Genomic DNA, 20,117 nt, shown 5'->3' with positions numbered 1-20,117 from the left:
TACAAATCAATTTTTAAAAAATGAATAATCACAACTTAGTACATTTCTAGAAAAGTATCGACTTTTTTTTTTTTTTAAAAGCATCTAAGGCTCCTCCTAAAGCCCCAAAGGCCTCTGTGTTTAGGTTCACCCAAGCTCCTGACTGGAAATGCAGAACTGCAGGCTAAGAATGATTGCAGCAAAGACTTCCACAGGAAATGTTGACATTTATTTTATACCAAAAAGTTTATGTGCAACAAATGAGCATTCTTACATATTTACAGGGTTATTATCTTTTTTCTACCAGTTAGAAAAATTGTGTCCCAAATCTCTTTCACAGAATATATCAATGTTGTTCAAAGGAGTATTTGCCTGGTGCCTCTGCTTTAAATGAATGTTTACTTTGGAGATTAAAGCACTAGTAATAAATATTTCCAGTGGAATGCACTATAACAGATCAACCCATGCCGAATACTGAGGCCATGCTTTAAGCCAGTTTTACAGAAATGGAACACTCCACCTTCTCTGGACCAATGTAAGGATCACGTTTAAACAAGGTTGGCCAAACCAGAGTCATGGTTTATCAGATGATTTATTGAGGTTTAGTCCACCAAAGTTCAAAGCCCTCATGGCTGGCTGAAGCATCAAGACGGGGACAGTTCTGATGGTCAAGGGAGGCCGGTGTTCACGTTGCCCCTTCCAGATGCGAGTTGTTCCTTCGAAGAGGCATCAAAGGTGGGAGGAGGGAAAGTGTTTGTCCCCTTTAAATATGTCAGTATTGGTCTAACACTGATCATCAGCTGAACTCGTCCAGCCAACAATACTGTCAGTCTGAGAATTTCCCCAAAAACTTTCCAATTCCATCACAAGCAAGTAGCACAGATCCCAGATTCTACAAGAACTGAAGACTCTTGATGCTTTTTGCTCATCCATGGCGACATAAAACCACGAGAGCTGAAGCCAGTCAGGGTTTAGTCTTTGTCATTTTCTGCCTTATCCTATGTGCCTGTAACCCATGAAATCCTAAGATTTCTGGCAGCCAACTTTTTATTAATTTTTTGCTCTTCTGTCTGAAAACAGTCAAGTCCACACACTCTGGGACTCTTAGTAATAACGGATTTAATGAGAAGTTGCATGAAATACAAGTACAATTCCTGGCACACAACTGGTTAACCCTGAGCTATTTCACCAGAAGAGAAAAGGTTCTCACCCCAGACAACATCAGACGACAAAAACAGAAAGGGGAAAGAAAAAAAAAACAATCCCAAACCTCCCCCAGACCCCCTAGAATTTGTAATCCTGCTACAGCTTTTTTAACCATTTTATCAAATTACATTCAAGACTTACAAAAAGTGTGTAAGAGATCTTCAATTGTTCTGAGTCAATTCACCAATAATATATGAACTACAAAAGACCCTGCTTTAAAAAAAAAAACCTAGGAGTTTTTAAAATTATCTTTTCCCTAACCCATTCTTCAAAGATGTTGGCAAGTCAGGTTAGCAGGCTAAAACAAAACATGCAATACAAAATGCTTTTCCAGTCTACAGCAACATTTACATTTGACAAATATGATGGCTTTTACTGGGGGGGGGGCGGGGGGGCAGGGTTAATCGAGGGCAAAATAAATCATGAAATCAAGATTCTTACTATGAGTACAGGTGCTTATAGAGACAGTTTACAATGAATGATAAGCTCGTACATCAAGCAGCACATATTCATCTCTTTTGTGGAGAAAAAGCACATTAAGTCTACTAGTCACAGGAATGTATTAACATAACTTCTACACAATATATTAACCAGTGGTGTTCCCCCTAAGGCTTATGAGAGGAAAAGAAAAGAAAGCCATAAGGGTCCCAGCTGAATGTTAGACTCGTGTCCTCTCGTCAAAGTTCAAGCTGGCTGAGAGAGACCTAAACAGCAAGAGAAGTTTGAAGTGTACACTGATGGTTCACACAAAATGTTGTGGAAAACAGTCTCGAGTTGGGACAGGAACGTGCAGAGTGCTTCCTACCTGATGTAATTTCACCATAGCACTCTTAATCATTAGACCATCTCCTCCAAAAACTCAGATAAGGGAATTTCAGTGTATTGCCTTAGCAAAACTGAAACTGTTATTTTTCACAAATGTATCAATACTCTCCTCCCAAAAAGATCATTGACATTCAAGCATCATCATCTCCTAGTGTTCTTAAACCATTAGAGTACAAGAAATTCAGAGAAGAAATTTGTTCTTTAAACATTCACATTCACAGGAAAAGGAAGTTTTTGTTCCAACTGGATTAGGCCATTTTTAAATAAATCGGTTTGGAGTTTAGAGTATACATCCAGATCCCTAATATACCTGTTTGGAGGGCAGAAAACGCCACTGATTTCATGAACTGAGAGACTTTAGCTGACAAAAATTACCCCACTGTTGCCGACTCTGCAGATTTTGACCTTCCAAGCCTGCTCTCTGCCCTCCAGCTTCATTCATTAATTCCCCAAGTCCAGTCAGCTACACTTGGACACGATGGCTAACAGAACTGGAACCCATGCTACTGCTACTACTCAGCTGAAGGACCAGAATGACCACATGCAGTGCTTTTCTGGAGACTTCGAGTTTTTCTATTCCATTCATGTGGGGGGCAAAAAAAGCAAGGACACTTCTGCCTGCTGAGTTCAACACACAAAATATTTGGTTTAAGGATTGAAGACAGAAGGCACTTTTAATATTCTGTTTTAGGATGTTGACCACAGAAACACACTGTCACAATTTCCATTGGATTTATTCAGATCAGCTTTTTAAAAACTTCTTCATCCTGAACTTTCAATGGCTCTTAGAAAGAGCAATGCCAGCGCTCCTGGAGCCTCCCTCCCTTCAGTACCTACAAAACTTTCTTTTCCCTCCTAAGCAGACTGAATCTCTTGTGAGAAGTGAAGGGTGTCAGGCCTAAAGTTCACTTCTAAATATAGTACAAATTAAGAGATTCTAAACCAGCTCATTCTGTGTCTCTTTAGTTAGTGCAGAACTCATCCACTTGGGAAATCCCTCTGGAGCTACACAGGGCCTCAATCCTCCTTTGCAGTCCTTGGGCTTACTGACACACCTATTACCAGTGAGTCGTAACACTGCTTGGCTGTCTGGCACCAATTCAAACGAAAAATGTCTGCAGGAAAACTCAACTGTTGGAAGAAATGAAGCCCCTAACGATCCTTAAGTTAATATCATTAACCCCACCCTCTTTTCCCATCCTTCACAGCCCAGAGACACCTTCCTCATGGCCAGGTCTGGTCACTCATTCTGTGTCGGTAACTTGACTGGGGCCTTCTTTTACCTTCAGTTTCTTCCTTAGAGAAGAGGTGCAGGGAAATGGACCAACACCCCGAGGGTCTGTGAAGCTGGCTAGCCTGGCAGCCACGGCTACTAGTGCTTTTGTTGAGATGCTACCCACCCGGAAGGGCTTCCTGACTCCTTCCACTATTAGTCAACTATGAGCTGAAAATTCTTCATTGCTACACTTTAAACTAAACTGTGGAGTGAGCTCTGCAGGGATGGATCCAATATTTCTACCTTTATTGACAATATCACATAAATGGATTCTAGTTGAATCTACATGTTTCAATCCATCGGCTAAAAATGTATTACATACTGTAAACATGGCAATATTTAATACAGTATCTATTCTAAAATATTTTCATGTCATGATCACATTTTTAATACCTGAAACTGAATTTATACATGTAAGAGAATTACTAGTAACTGTTGCTTCACTTGACATTTGGGGATTGGGGAGAAAAAACTATACTTTGTTATTTCAGAAACATCTTCAAAGGAAAGTTAAAGCTTGTCTTTGATTGGCTCGGAGTATCCTCTTTTGTATCCATGGTCAAACGGAAGATTGACACAGAAAATAGATAGGGCCCCTTCTAATTTGCAGGATTTCTTTTAAAAAATCAGTTTAAGATTCTTAGGGAAAAGTGTCTGATATGAAGAATAAAAAAAATTACTGCAAAATAAACTGAATGGACAAAGGGTCTCCAGACGGTCCGTTCAGAGCTCGCCAGGCTGGATCAGTCCTGTTTAGGCTGCAGCTGCCGTTTCCAGGCTTCATTCAAGTAAACGAGTCGTTTGTAGTTGATGATAAGGAGAAAGAAGTTCAGCATATATGTGAAAAAACAAAGAATGCAAAATTCCTTCAGCACAAAGTACAGAATGTATGCCAGGTACAGGGACCCTATCACAGACACTATCGAGGAGGTCATGAGGATTAAAGCTGCAACTGCGCTGGCTGTCAAGCCTGCAAGAGAGAGAGCAGAACCAGAGTCAGAGATGCCCAATGATGCCTCGGTCTCACACCAAGGACGCAAGCCGCAGAGGTCACAGGCATTACACTGTGGACATGGGCGCCCAGTCAAAGAGTAACATTAGTTCTGTAGTCTGACATTTAAAATTGACACACAAACCAGGAACGGTCTATTGCAGCAGATGAGGCCGATCAAATGTAGCTGCGTCTGCACAGACCGATCCCATCTGGGGCCGTCAGTATTCCAGGGAAAGGGATTTCAAAACTCCTCCTGCCTTTCCCTATTCCCCAACCCCACGTTTTCAGATCCTTATATTCTCCCTCTTGAACAACAAAGAAGGGAATATTCGATCTCAGGTTAAGGAAAAGGCCTTTTAGAAGTGGAGTATTTTACTCAGCTCAGAATACGCCGAGATCTTTGCTGTGATTTCTCTTTTGCTGTGCTTTTAAATTATGCAAATCACTCAGTGAGAAAAATATTGAACTGGCAAGTGATCGGTCCATCCCACTAGGCCTACTTGTCTATCATACAAAACCCAATCACTTTCTCAGGGGGAGGACCTCCAAGAGCTCCTCTGCTAGGAATCCACGGACTTGCCTTAAAGTTTTAATGAGGTTCTTAAAGGACAAGATGTTGGTATTAGGGGGCAGCTAGGTGGCATGGTGGATAGAGCACTGGCCCTGAATTCAGAAGGACCTGAGTTCAAATCCAGCCTCAGACACATAACACTTACCAGCTGTGTGACCCTGGGCAAGTCACTTAACCCCACTGCCTAGCCAAAAAAACAAAACAAAACAAAAAAAGATGCTGGTATTAGCTGTAATACACACCTCATTTTTCATATACTAATACTGTTTTCATTTTTTTCATTGAAGGACTGTTTCCAAAGGATATACATAGAGAGCATCAATGGGCAAAAAAAAAAGGGGGGGGGTGTCTCAAATATATTACAGGAAATTTAATTCCCATAGAATTCTGAGAGCAACCTACCATCTGGATAACTCAATATCTATTACATTGGGGTATTCTACTTTAGACAAGGCACAACACAGGGAAATCCAAGGACAAATAAAGGGTGATTATTTAATGAACTCACCATGGGACTCCCTAAGATAGAAAAGCATTTCAAATAGGATAGAAAGGGGGATTGAACCTGTGATTTCCCAGGGTTGAGGAAGCTGCCTCTCCCAGTGCAGTGATATGAGACCCTGCTTGGCAACCTATCCTCTTGGACAGTCACACCTAGGGTCACCATGAGGTTCATCAGACATTTGCCCAAGGCTATACAGACAGGATGTGTCAAAGCCAGGCCGGAGCCCAGGTCTACCTGGCTGTGAGGCTAAGTCTTTATCCACTTCACCACACTGCCCCTCACATTTCAAATTTGACCAGATCTATACAAGTACATATCACACATCTTTTCCGGGTCCCCCTCTACTTCCACTGAACACTTTTACACAAGGTGATGGAAAATTCCTCAGCAGAACAGAGCTGAGGGATGGGGCATAAAATAGGAAGGAAGCAGAGAGCTAGGGGAGAAGGGAGGGGTGAGGAGACAGAAGAAAGACATACCATGGCACCCACATTTTAGTGCTGACAACTGGCTTCTGGTACTGGTATATAAGGCCTCAATCTCCTTTGGGTTAACAAGTCAAGGGAGAGCTGTTCAGGTGTCACTGTTCTGTGCTATGAGATGACTGTGGCATCTTAGTACCTCCTCAATGACATTAATCTGTTCCCATGAACCTGTATATGAAGTGGTTTTGGGGGAGCCTGTAGGAAATCTACCTGTGGCAACCCAGAACTTGAGGTCTCACCCACAGCACATATGCTCAAAGCTCCCAAATCCCAACTAGTCCATGCTCTCATCTCATACCACTTGGCAACTGTCGTCCAACACGGGCACTTCTGATGCCTTACAACATAAACATCAGAAGAAAGAGAAGGTATCTCACAGCTAGCCGGCAGCCTCCCTCAGGACCAGCTGCCCTGGGAGAAAGGCATCCCAGCATCAGCCGAGAGAAATCATGCCCGAGTCATCTAAAATTCTTCTGAGATGGTGAATAAGCATGGAGCCAAGCAGAAAGCAGGTGGATGTAGCTGATGCACCTCGGGAAAAGCCCTGAATGATGCTCAACACTTCCTGGGTTGGTTAGTTTGTTTTTTTTTTTAACGATCACAATGGGACGACAGGGGAGAATGCTGGAAATAGCAATGGCTTAGAAAGAAGATCAAAGTTCTGGTGCCGATTCTACTACTAAGTAACTTTGTGACCTCGGACAAAGTCGTCTCCGTTTCTGGGCCTATTTTCCTCATCTGTAAAATGGGAGAGTGGGGCTAAATGACCTCTCATGTCCCCTGTAGCTCTAAAAATTCTATGATTGCTATGAATAAGAAATGAGTCTAAATTAAGAGCCACACTTCCAGATAAAGGAGTGTGCAGGGCAGGAAGACCAAAGCTTGGTACAACTGGCACAAGAACTGGAATGACTGATCATCAAGATGTATCAGATAGAACAGGGTGTGTGAATGGAGAAATCTCTACGCTTACGGGCAATGTCAAGCTCTCTGGAATCAGGGAACCCCAAGACAATAAAGATAGGCTGAAGAGAAACTCCCACATTGTAGGTACAGGCATCAAAATAACAGATGCTCCAGGCTGAACAAGAATAAGGTAGTGGGTTCTGGGAAAGATACATTTCAAAGGCAACAAATCCAGTATGTCAACAACACAGGAAAGGGCTTTAGGTGTCACCGCAGTCAGCTGCCTTAAGAGATCTGTTCGGGTGTTGTGGTGGCCAAAAAGGCTTACCACGGACTGGCCAATTACTGTAAAAGGGTCAAAACACCCAAAAAAACCCCTCTCTACCTTTCTATACACTCATGGTGCATCAGCATCTGAAATCCAGGTAGTTCAGTACTACGTCTTAAGAGAGAGAATGGAGAAAAAAAAAAGTCTAGAGAAAGGCAGCTTAATAATAAAGGAAATGAAAGAGGCTACAGAGGAAGAATAAACCGAAAGGATTAGAACACTGCCTTAAGAAATTAGGATTAAAATCATGAAGGATATGGCTATGGGTAAACAGATTTTTTTCCACAACAACTCTTGGAATACTTGATAACTAGAGGGCATCCAAGGAAGCTTTAAGGAGTTAGTTCTAGAACAAATAAATGGAAGTATTAATTGACACTGAAAATAGAAAAGTCATAGAACTCATTTCCCTAAAATGAGGGATAGTCTGAAAACAAGCAGGCACAAAGATAATTCGATGAAATCATGGAGGTGAGAGCCACAGCAGGTTAATAAGGGAAATAACAGATGGTTGGGGGTCTCACCTGACTCCCCAAGGTTGAGAGGTCTTGGAAGACCATGGGATCAAAGACCTAAAGCTAGAAGGGGATCCTGAGAGGTCAGTGAGTCCAAGCCCCCCATTTTACAAACTATTCCTTGGTACCACCTGTCTACCTGTCAGATATGGACCACTAAGTGAACCAACCCTACTTCTGATCCAGTGTAGAAATTCTTACATTTCTTATACTCTTGCACTTTACACTATTGCCTCCCAAGAGCATAGTATCTTCTTCAACTAGAAGGTATGAAGTGAAACACAGCGGAAAGTAGTGGACAGAAAACTAGCTACAGGATCAGACATTCCTGGGTTTAAGTCTCGCCTCTGACACATACAGGCTATGTTTCCCTGGGCAAGTAACTCATCTCAGTGTCCTCCTCTAATACTGCCCTTCTCCCCAGCAACTTTACCCTACAAGGTGACCAAGATGTCTCCAGGACCTGACTGGCCCGGGGAATGGAGGCTCAAGTTATACCTAGGTGCCTCAGTAATCTAAGATTCCAATTTGTGAACAGCTGCTAATCTTTATTATTTAGAGGAAGCTTTCTAACTGGAAGTTCTGAAATCACAGCCCCAGAGCAAAAACAAAACAAAACAAGACAAACAAAAAAACATAATGTGGAACAGTGATTCTGTGTCCAGTATGGTACCAGATGTATATTACAGTATAAAGACTGATCTATATAAATTGTAAGGAATTTACAACCTAGTGAGCAAAAAAATCTGAAAGTATAACATAAGTTCATTAAAAAAAAAACTGAACAAAAGGAGATGAGCACAGAAAAGATATTCAACAGACATTCCAGCACTTGGTCTAAAGGGCCCGGAACCCCCCAGAGGTAGGCTTTCTTATGTCCTCAGGTGACCAAGAAGCCACTGTCAACACGGTCAAACCCCACCAGGAAGCTGCTTCAAGGGAGGGGCAGTCAAGTCCCAGGAAGACCACTATCACCTTACAGGGAAAAACTAGCCTAATTCGTGCTGAAGAGGGAAAGATGAACCCTGGCAGATAATGGTCCTAGCATATACCAGACCCTTGGTGGCAATGTCCTAAGGATCTTATCTAGAGGGACCTTCCTTAACCTAAAATAACATAACTTCATGCCAACCAGATTACAAAGAAAACATATCAATTAGAGAAAAAAAGATTCTGAATGTATGGTATCATTTATGGCATTAGGAAGATTTTCTATAACTTTGGCGAGGCTATCCTGGACATTAAAGTCCAAAAACCCTTAGTCTAAATATCTATGAGATCAGCTATATTCATATTAGATGTCGGCTGAACCAATTCTAAGGTTTAACACTAACCACTGCCTTAATGTGTTGTGAGCTGTGGGTTCTGTTATTAATACAGCTTTGTTTATTAAATCAGATGCTCCTTTTCATAGAACATAAAAGCAGTTTTTTCTTTTCTGGCCAAACATACCTACGTGCCAACAAATGGATTTTATATGACTGATTAAACACTTACCGAGTAACAGCTGCAGGATATAAAATATAAGTCCAAAAACACTGTTTGGTTGGTTTACTGCACTGTCCTTTCCAAAGATGGACCCCAACAGACCAAATCCTCGACCCCATCTGTAAAATAAGGGACATCAGTAACAGTACATTTGAATCTCCACAAACTTTTAACCTAAAATAATCTCCAAACACACCATCCAATTAAAACAAAAAATCACATTCTCTGGTCATAAATATTTGTCCACCAACTATTTTAAAAAGATTCCTCTGCCCACAGTAGGAAAAACACTTTCTAAGTTTTGTGCCAAATAAATCAGTACAATATTAAAATGGAAGCATTAGTTTCAATCTAGTCTTGAAAATTAACACACTTGGGACAGCTAGGTGGCGCAGTGGATAGAGCACCGGCCCTGGATTGAGAAGGACCCGAGTTCAAATCCGGCCCCAGACACAAAACACATAACTAGCTGTGTGACCCTGGGCAAGTCACTTAACCCAATTCCCTAGCCAAAAAAAAAGAAGAAGAAGAAAGAAAATTAACACACTTAATAACAATGATCTGCGGATATCCCTGGACAACCCCGCTGACCTCACTGATTTCTGGAACTCATGCCAACGTCAGCATCTCTGGCCTTCTCACAATAGGCCTTAAGTAACTTCTTGATAGGGATGTCATTTCCATTTTCAATATTGTTGATAACAATATTTTCTCCAGTTAAACTAACCAAACTCATCCACAGACACAATCCATTTGTGGTTCTAAGATTTCCTCATTCTGTTCACGTCAACATGGCGCATATTAGAGACCAGGAAAGGCAGTGCTGCAGAACGGCCAGCACGTCGCACTCAGGAGTCAGCCCACCCGCCTCTGAGGATTACCAGTTGTGTGACCTTGGACAAGTCATTTCAGCCTCTTTGAGCCTCCCACATGGCCTCCAAAGTCTCTTCTAGCTCTAAATTGACGATCCCTTTGCAAACAGCACAAGAACAGAAACTTCTGGGTCCCCAAGAGACAAAACAGAAAAGACTCCCCCTTTTTCTGAAAGACAGAAACATTATAGAGTCACCATTCACCCACACATTCCATCACTTGTTGGACAGTCTTAACAATTAAATGTTTAATATAGCACAATGTGACCTTAAACCTGACCTAACTTGATTCCATTTTTTTATTTTTGAAAATAATCTTCAAACTCTAAAATGACTTTGAATGAAAGGACTCTGTTGACTGTCAGCCTCTTCGCAAAAATCAGTCATAAAAGATTATAAATCAGCAACCAGGGACTCTAAAACCTAAAAGCTGATGTTAAAAAAAGTGCCAACAGAGTAGTGTACCGGAAGCAGTTCAGAACCTGGAGTCAGAGGACCAGAGTATCCCAGTTATGTGCCCAGCTACATTCTGGTCCTCAGTTTCCTCACTCAATCAACCAGCAAGAACTGATCAAGGGGCTCTTCTGTGCCCCACGCTAGGGAAACAAGAATGGGACAGGATCTGCCCTAGAGGAGATGAATGCTCTCCAAGGCTCCTTCCGCCTCTCTGTCTTACGACGGACCCTCCAGAGCATTCTCTTCATTTGCAAATATGATGGTGCCGGGAGCCAGACCCGACCCCACCCGACAGTGTGGCCAGAACGCTGACTACAAGCTGATCTTCCACGCAGGCAATCCAATGCTGATCCAGCACTGCCAGCCTGCAGCCCTCCCCGGGGTGATGGAAAACAACCGGAGAGGCTGCCCACAAGCATCAAGGGGAGAGACTGTTACTGCATACTTGGAGATCTTCTCTAAACCAGGCAAAGAGGGCACCCACAACTAAGATTATTTCTGAACTTGCTGAAAACACGGCACCAACCTCTACCATACCCACAGTGAATACAGGAAAATTTACTTCTTTGATGTAATTTTTGAAAGGCAGTGTGATGTAGTGGATAGTCAGCAAGTTGTAGAGTCAAGTACCACTTTGACAGGCCCTGGCCTTATGACCCTGAGCAAGTCACTGACCGTTAGGCCATGCTCTGTAGGTTGCTGAGAAGATGCAACTGCATTACTAGAGAGAGTCTCCTCATCCAGGAGCTCTCCAAGACACTAAAAGCACAGGTCTAGGGCCTGTTCCTAATGTAATGTAGACACCTATATCTGCTTCAAAGGTCATGCTAACAAACACCGAAGAGCCTTCGTGAATCAGAATAAACTGAAATCATAACTCAGAAATAAAAAAAAAAATTTTTTTTAAAAAGGAACTGGGACCTATTTCAGTTTCTGACTATTGAGTACAACTCAGGCTACCATTTAATGGCACCAAATGTTGCATTTTTTTCAAAAGTCCTTCCCTATACATGATCTCACTTGATCCTAATGACAATCTTGGGAGACAGGCAGACCAGGCCTTATGTTATCTGCTCGACACCAGTTGAGAGACTTGATCCAGGTCTCACTGGAACCTGCAATTAGAATCTGGGCCTCCTAATGCTAGGGCACACTGTAAAGGAGAGAGGGAGGCATGGATGGAAGAAAAAAAGGGAGAGGGGGGGAAGGGGGAAGAGAGAGGGAGAGAAAGGTGGGAGGGAGAGAGATAAAAGGGAGAGAGAGAGAGAAGAGAGAAAGAGAAAGGAAGAGAGGGAAGACAGGAAAGCCAGACCTCTCTGAGAGAAAGGAGAGAGTGGGAGGAAACAGAGAGAGATAAGGGTGGGGAGGGCCTGGGCCTGTGATTTCCCTGACTTAGGAAACTCCCTCCACCAAGGCAGGTCAGCCAGCACCATCCCTGCCACTTAGCGTCTTGGAGAGCTGCTTCGAGCACTCAGAGCAATGACTTGCACAGGGTCACAGGGCAAGTATTTGTCAAAGGCAAGACTTGAACCCAGGGCTTCTTGGCTTCCAGACCTACACTTCATTGATCAGGATAAACTGCCTCTTTTACCACCACATTGGTACAAAAGGTCCTAAGAATCCTAGCAATTGCAAACAAGTTGATACATCATTTATGTTTCTTACAAGGTGGAAAAGACAGTAGAATTATTCTGTGAAGGGTAGAATTAGGCTCCATGGGTGAAGTTAGAGCAGGTAAGTGCAAGATGTAAGGAGCAGCTTCCTAACCCTCAGCTGCCCCACAACAGTGCAGATGCCTCAGAGGCAAAAACAACCCTACTCGCAGAGCCCCTGACATACATCTGAACAGAGCTTCATGCCACCACTCGGGCTAAGCGGGTGATCTTGTCCCCACTTTAGAAATCAGGAAGCGGAGGCTCCCAGAGGTATTACGACTTTCCCATGAGACTGAGTCAAACCCAAGTTTGTCTGACTCTCCATTCTGGCCACACTATCACTGGGCTCCCTCCCCTACCCATGGTCCTTCTTCAAATCCCTCATCACCACTCCAAATGTTGGGTCATCAGGCTGCAGAATCCAAGCTTTAGAAAGGGGTTAACTGAGAAGACCTTCTAGGGCAGGGTTCTATAAAATACATTAAATTTTAACATATTCAAACCAGATTAACCCATTTGATTAAATATGACACTATACTCAAAGCTGTGTAAAGCACATTTTCACAAATCCCATGTTAAGTGAACTGGGGAGAAGTCTGTGGCTTGATTCAATGTAATTCAACAGAGAATCTTCCATAAGAAAAACACTCTGCAATGGATCTGTTCTTTAAAACTGGGAGTGGTGGTGGCTGGGGCGAGGGGGGGCAGGTCCATACAGGGAGGTTATCTTAAGACTATATACACCAGTGCAGACAGATGTTCATTTCACTTCAATATAAGCGGAATCAACAAGGTCTCTCACCTAAATTCGATCTTCTTCCAGCAACTTTTAAGTCAGAAACATGCAACACTTTCCCAGGGGAACAAAAGAAATGTCTGAGATATTTCTCTCCCCCTCTTCCCATCCCCACCCCATTTTTGCCAACTTCTTTACCTAGGCATAAGACTAAAGGGGAAAGACTACAATGTCGCTGCTTCTACTGGCCAGGGGATGATTTTTCAAAACATGCATATTCGGTTTTGCCTTTTCTCCTACATCTTAACAGAAAAATTCAAAGCTCAACTGGCCAGCTTGGCTACATCCAAAATAACTTTGGTTATGTTATACTTTACATTCTTTGAAAAATAATCCACTTAATCTCAAGGATGCCTTTTGTTTTCATAGTACATTCATTTCCAAATACATCCTTCCCTCCCCTTCCACCCAGAAATGCATTTCTTATAAGAGATTTTAAAAGAGAAAAGCAGTTCAGCAAAATTAACCAATAGATTGATCATGTCCAACCACATATGAAATATTCCACACACATAGCCCCCCACCTTTGCAATGAGAGGAAGGAGATTCATTTCCTCAGTATTTCTGAGGTCAAGTGCGGCCATGATAGTCACACAATATTCCATCGCATTGTTCTGTTCTTTCCATTGACATTGTGGTCACTGTGCAGAGTTTACCTGGTTCTGCTGTCTTTACTCTAAATTAGTCTGTCCAGTCTCCCCTGCTTCTCTGAATTCTTCACAGACACCATTCATTCCCCTAGAATACACGTGTACCACAATATGTTTAGCCAAGCCTCCCCTAACAAGGGACATCTGTCTACTTTGTGTCCAGTTCTTTGCTACCACAAAAGTGCCTCAATTAATATTTTGGTATGTACAGGACTGTTCTCTTTCTGTCTTTGACCTTTTAGGGCACATATACCCAGCAGTGGGATGGATGCCTGGGCCAAAAGGTATGAAATGTTTTAGTTACTTTTTTAAAAAGTACAATTCCACCTCATTTTCCAAACATTCTTACATTCTTAAAAGACCAACCCCACTCAAACAAACTGAAGGTGAATAGCAGCTATACCTAAGAAGTTGTAACTGAGCAACCTAAAATCTGACCCTCTTTGCACCTTATTTTTTTTCATAACCAACCCTTATGTCACTAAAAAAGACTAAATATGAGGTGAATGACTACAGCAAATGAATAAGAAAAATTTCTGTCCTCTAAATACGTGTTTAAATATTTAAAAAAACATCAGTCCTCTGATCAATGCAATACACAAGCATTTATTAAGCACATATTATGTGTCAGTCAGGTACAATGCTAAGCAACAGGGACAGAGACCAAATGACACAGACCCTACCCTCAAAGGCCTTCTGCTTACATTTAAATGAGGGAGACAATACGTACGAGCAAAATCCAGTGATCTCCAGATATTAATAACTGGAAAGTCCGGAAAGATCTCGGGAAGGGGGTGGGAGAGACCTGAGCTGAGTTCCAAGAGGTGGGGCGCAAGCATTCCCGGTGTGCAGGACAGCCAGGACCAAGTCACAGAGATGCAAGATGGAGACCTGTGTGGCTGGGGCAGAAAAGTACAAGGGGGGAGAAACAGGGAACGAGCCTAGAAACACCACCTCCAGCCAGATGGTATAGGGCTTTAAATGCCACACAGACACGTTTGTATTTGATCCTAGAGACAAGAAGAGGCGGTGGAGTTGAGGAAAGGGAAGTGGCCTCAGTAGTCTTGGGCCTTGGCAGTGCCCATTCTGAAGTTCTGTGGAGGCCAGAGTGGAAAGGGGAGAGGCTGGAGGCGGGGAGGAGTTGGGAAGAGTCACAGGCCAGGAGAAGAGGGCTAGGGGACAAGCCGTGGCCACTGACTGGCCCTGGAGGCTGAGGAAGCATGGGAGGCCAATGATATTCAGTGATAGGGAGGTGTTCCCTTCCTCCTCTTGAGGTGATGAATTACAGGTGAGAAAGAAGGCCTGCACCATCAGACATGCACGTTACAGGCCACACAGAGGAGTTTCTACTTTATCCTTGAAGTAATAAAGAACCCCTGGAGCTGACAGTAATGAACGCCACATAATTGCCCTGGCTTTCTTAGCAGCTCAGACACATTTTGCCCTTGTGCTCAGCTAAAACTCCCAAACTTTTTGTTCCACATGAACTCTTACCTCCATTCTGCATATACAGGTAATTAATTTTTAAATTAAAAGTTGTTATAAACCTTATAAACTCAACAAATAGGGGGAGAAACGAGTAAAATTCCCAATAAAGCCACACATGGCCAGGTCCCAGTTAGTGTGAACAATGAATCTCATGAACTTGTCACATATATTCAAAGTCATCATTATGTAAAATATGGTAACTGGATCCTGCCCAATGGAAATATTCTGTAGGATTCTGAATAACACAACTACTTCAAAGGATTCTTTTTTTTTTACACACCAATCAGGAATATATTATTTTTTTCAAAGAAAAATATAAAAACCTTAAGAAAATAGAAATAACAAACTATTTGGTTTGTAACATCTTTCAATGTCTTTTTAGTATGATTAAAGTTGTTTCTGTTGCTTTTTTAAAACAACATATATTGTCAATATATACATTTTTCTTCTAATTCTACTTTCTGAGCTGTTCATCTCCGCCTATGTTTCCATATTTCTTTGTATTGCTTCTCTATGGAAATGGAGTAAGAGACTTGGGTTAAAATTCGGGTGACAGAAATCATGACATTTGGGGAACTCATTGGACCTCATCAGTGAAATAGGGATTAAAGAGAGTTGGCAATGCCTACCTTCCAGAGTTGCCAGTAAGATAGTTCTTTGCAAATTTGCAACTTCAAAAAATTGCATTTTTAGGATGCTTACTTGTCATTTCTACAGGATAATAATATTACATTGATATGTGTTTTCTCACAAGTTATTCAGCTACTAGATTTTGTTTTATTTTGTTTTTTTTGGTGAGGCAATTGGGTTTAAGTGACTTGTCCAGACTCACACAGCCAGGGGGTGTTACATGTCTGAGGCCGGGTTTGAACTCAGGTCCTCCTGACTCCAGGGCCCGTGCTCTATCCACTGCTCCACCTAGGTGCCCTCTGTAATTAGATTTTAAAACCTGAATTTAGGACTTTCCATTTTTCTTTGTTAAAAATTTAATCTTAGCTTCATAGTTTTAGCCAATCATTTGAATCTTGATTCTGCAACTCAGTGGCTGAGCTATTCTGTGCCATCTGGATCTTTTTTAACAAAGAGGTCTTGTCGGGTCTTTGGGAAGCTAAAGGAACCTGGTGAGGAGGGTCGGTATTCAGCTCCCATGGGCCCCAGTTTCCTTCCCTATGAAGTGACAGGGCTGGATTAGAAGCCTCTGAGGGCCCTACCAGCTCTAAACCTGGGATCCTGTAAATGAGGTTTTAAATGAAAACTTACAAATCATCTCATCTATGCGTAACACCAATCTTCTGATGCTATCACAGCTTCCTCAGTGATCCTTTTATGTAATACAACTGTCTCTTTGTGTTAATTGGGTGACTGTCCCACATTCTGCAGAAGATTTTTTCCCTAGTGTAATTTTCTATTTTAAAACACCTTTTTAAAATGTGCCAAAAGAAAGAACAAAAAACAGAAAACTGAAAGCTTTGTCATTATAATGGCCAAGCTTTGGCTTCAGAGAGAGATGAGAAAATGTGCTTCTCTCCCATCTTTGCAGAGGTGGAAACTCTAACTGCGGGACACAGAACACACTGTAAGCCATAGCTGACAGCCTGGTTTTGCTGAACTGCTGTTTTTCTCTTTCTAAAATCTAGTGTGAGGGGCAGCTAGGTGCCACAGTGGATAGAGCACTGGCCTTGAAATTAGGAGGCCCTGAGTTTAAATCCGGCCTCAGACCAAACACTTGCTACTTATAGCTGTGTGACCCTGGGCAAGTCACTTAACCCCAACTGCCCAAAAATACACACACACATACATACATACATACATACATACATACATACATACATACATACATACATACATAGAAATAAGATCTAATGTGCCTTAAGGTTCTATCACTGTTGGTCCCTCTCACTGTAGGACAGTCAATAACAACTATTTATTCTGTTTAAGAGGTACAGTGTGCCATGTCCAGTGCTAAGAGCTGGGGAAAACTGGAAACTCCTCTAGGAGGGTAACGCACTTAGGGGGAGAAATGTGCACCTCTGGGCCCGGGCCGGATTAGACCTTGAAGGAAGAGGCACCAGTAGCTGGGGGGGGATGGAGAAAGGAGGAGCTGCTACAGAGTCTGGAAGGAAGCCAGGAAGCCTAGGTGGATGGGGAGGAAGAAGAACAGAGCAAGCAATCTACACAGGGGGACAGAGCAGGTCAATGTGGGGGCAGAGAATCGGTCCAACACCGGGGACCTGGAGAAGCAGCAGTGTCCTGGAGGGGAGGACTTTAGGGAAAAAGAGAATGAGTTCTATTTTGGAAGTCTGGAGCCATTTAGTGGTACATAGTACATCTGGTTTAAATTGTTTGATATGCAGAGCTCAGACCTAGCACTTAGGAAAGAGACCAGAGGATGCTGTATCGATCTGGAAGTCATCTGCGTACAGATAACTATAGGCATGGAAGCAGAACGAAAACACCAAGTGAGAGTTCAGAAAGGGCAGTCTTGGGGCGGACCTGTGTTTAGGGAGTATGGACTGGGTGAAGATTCTCCCAAAGACACTGAGGAGTCATCAGTTGGGAGGAGACTCAAGAAGGGGCAGATTCATGAATGCCCAGAGAACAGAAGGCTCCTAGAGGAGAGGATGGTCAACGGGGTTACGAGGAAGACAGCTACAGGATGATTTTGAGGTTGCTGACCTCCTCCACAGCCAGCCTGGGATACTGGATAGAATCAGGTCTTGAAGCCAGGAGACCCTGGTTCCAGGCCTGGTTCTTCTACTGGCTACCATCATAACTTTTTGCTAGCCTCAGTTTCTTCAACTATAAAATAATAATTTTGCTTAGTGGGAGTAGGGGGATCAGAATAACCCCTACATGTGGTTGTGTGTCAGACAAAATAACACATACAAAGCACTTTACAAATCTTAAAGAGCTATATGTAAATCTACAGCATGATTTGGTCCTAATGAAAGAAAGCAACACTGAGTATTGCTCTGGATTTATTTTATGTGGATGATGTACAATTGTATTAATTTGTTTCTATAAAATATGGCTTCCCAGAGGCTTTATGATCATAACAACGTAATTAAAAATATATCTCAGCAGATTTGTTGAACCCAAGCACTATTCCAGGGATACGTGTAATGATCTAAAGGGAAAGAGTTCACAGTAACCTACAAATTCATTATTAGCAACGTTGGGCTCAGAGGCGCTCAACTGGTAACTGAAGCAGGGTCTGATCAAGAACAAAGACCAGACTTTAAGAAAAAAAAAAAAAAAGAACAGGGCTGGAAGTCCGTTCCTATGCCCAGAAGCACACTGGCATTCTGTGACCTCACGCAGGTTCACTTACAAACCCCACGGACAGATGAAAATGGAATCAGAAACAAGATCTGCTGTAAATCAGGCTTTGGTTATTTCCCTTCAACAACTTTTTTTTTTAAAATAAAAACATCTCTTACTGGCTTGTTCCACGTTGTTGTCGTGTCCTTTTCAAAGAATGCTTTCTTATAATAAAGAATCGCAGTTAAGTAAAATAAACCAACATGTCCGATGATGGATGCTTTACTTCCTTTTTTAAATTCTAAGTTCTCCCTCTCTCCTACCACTCCTCCACTCACTGAGAAGATAAGCAATAAGATACCAATTACACATGTGAACTCATGCATATTAGCCACATTTTTAAAAGGCAAGCAAAATAAAGTGAGAATACGCTATACTTCAACTTGCACTCAGAGTTCATCAGTCCCCTTTCAGGAGGCGGATGGCGTTTTTCACCATGAGTCCTTTGGAACTGTCTTGGATCACTGTATGTTGATCAGAGCTGCAAGTCTTTCCCAGTTGATCGCCCTTACAACATTGCTCTTACTGTGCACAACCATCTCCTGGTTCTTCTCGCTGCACTTTGCATCAGTTCATACAGGTCTTCTGTTTTTCTGAAACCACCGCCCTCGTCATTTCCCACAGCACAACAGTACTCCATCACAATGACATGCCACAACTTATTCAGCCATTCCCAACTGATGGGCATCCCCTCAATTTCCAATTAATTCTCTGCCACCACAAAAACAGCTGCTATGAACATCTTTGCACATACAGGTCTTTTGCCTTTTCCTCCAATCTCTTTGCAGTACAGACTTAGTTGTGGTATTGCTGGATCAATGGATGCATAGTTTTATACCCTTTGGGCTGCAGCCTTTTATAGGCCCCTTGAGCCCAGTTCCAAATTGTTCTCCAGAACAGCTGGACCAGTTCACTACTCCACCACAATTCACTAGTGTACCTATTTTTCTCCCATCCCACCCAGCATCTGTCATTTCTGATAGGTGTGAGGTGATACTTCAAAGTTGTTTTAATTAGCCTTTCTCTAATCAATAGGGATTTACAGTGTTTTTCATAGGACTATAGCTGTAATTTCTTCTTCTGAAAGACTGCCTGTTTATATCCTTTGACCATTTATCAACTGAGGAAAGGCTCTTATTTTGAAAAATCTGATTAATTTCACTCTGTACATTTGAGAAATGAGGCCTTTATTAGAGAAACTTACTGTAAAAATTTTTGGTACTTCCTTTTAGCAAAATGTAGTTTCCCTGATAATCTCTTTTAATTATGTCTATTTTTGTTTTTGCTTTTTCTGAGATCATGATTGCCACCTCTGCCCTCTTTACTTCAGCAGCATATTAGTTTCTGCTCCAGCCCTTTATTTTAACTCTTCGTGTGTCTTTCTGTTTCAAGTGTATCTCTTTTTTGGGTTTTTTTGTTTTTGTTTTTGCTAGGCAATGAGGCTAAGTGACTTGCCCAGGGTCACAAAGCTAGTGTTATGTGTCTGAGGCCGCATCTGAACTCAGGTCCTCCTGAATCCAAGACCGGTGCTCTATCCACTGTACCACCTAGCTGCCCCCAAGTGTATCTCTAATATATTGTCGGATTCTGGTTTCTAATCTATTCTGCTATCCACTTTGGGTTTACAGGTATGCTCATCCCATTCACATTTACAGTTATGATTACCAACTTTGTTATTTCCCTCCATCCCATTTTCTTCTGTTTCTTCTCTCTCCTTTTTTATCCTGTCTCTCTTCAAATCCATTCAGCTTCTAATCACTGCCTCCCTTAATCTGTCCTCCCTTTCACCATCATCATCACC

At 42.2% G+C, this 20,117-nt stretch overlaps 1 protein-coding gene across 1 annotated transcript in view; it reads right to left on the bottom strand.

Moving 5' to 3' along the window:
- Nucleotides 1-186: 186 nt before the first annotated feature.
- The window catches only part of VKORC1L1 (vitamin K epoxide reductase complex subunit 1L1), a 46,845-nt gene continuing 26,914 nt past the window's right edge, over nt 187-20,117 (bottom strand). The window contains exons 2-3 of the mRNA XM_021007012.2: nt 9,088-9,197; nt 187-4,256 (exon numbers count right to left, since the gene is read on the bottom strand). Of these exons, the coding sequence (XP_020862671.1) occupies nt 4,030-4,256; nt 9,088-9,197 (337 nt within the window). The 3' untranslated portion in view covers nt 187-4,029. The remainder of the gene's footprint in view (nt 4,257-9,087; nt 9,198-20,117) is intronic.

Source organism: Phascolarctos cinereus, unplaced genomic scaffold (assembly GCF_003287225.1).
Source record: "Phascolarctos cinereus isolate Bilbo 61053 unplaced genomic scaffold, phaCin_HiC Scaffold_5;HRSCAF=322, whole genome shotgun sequence".
NCBI lineage: Eukaryota > Metazoa > Chordata > Mammalia > Diprotodontia > Phascolarctidae > Phascolarctos > Phascolarctos cinereus.
The sequence above is the reverse complement of the archived record's forward strand: the minus strand, read 5'-3'. Positions and strand labels throughout refer to the sequence as shown.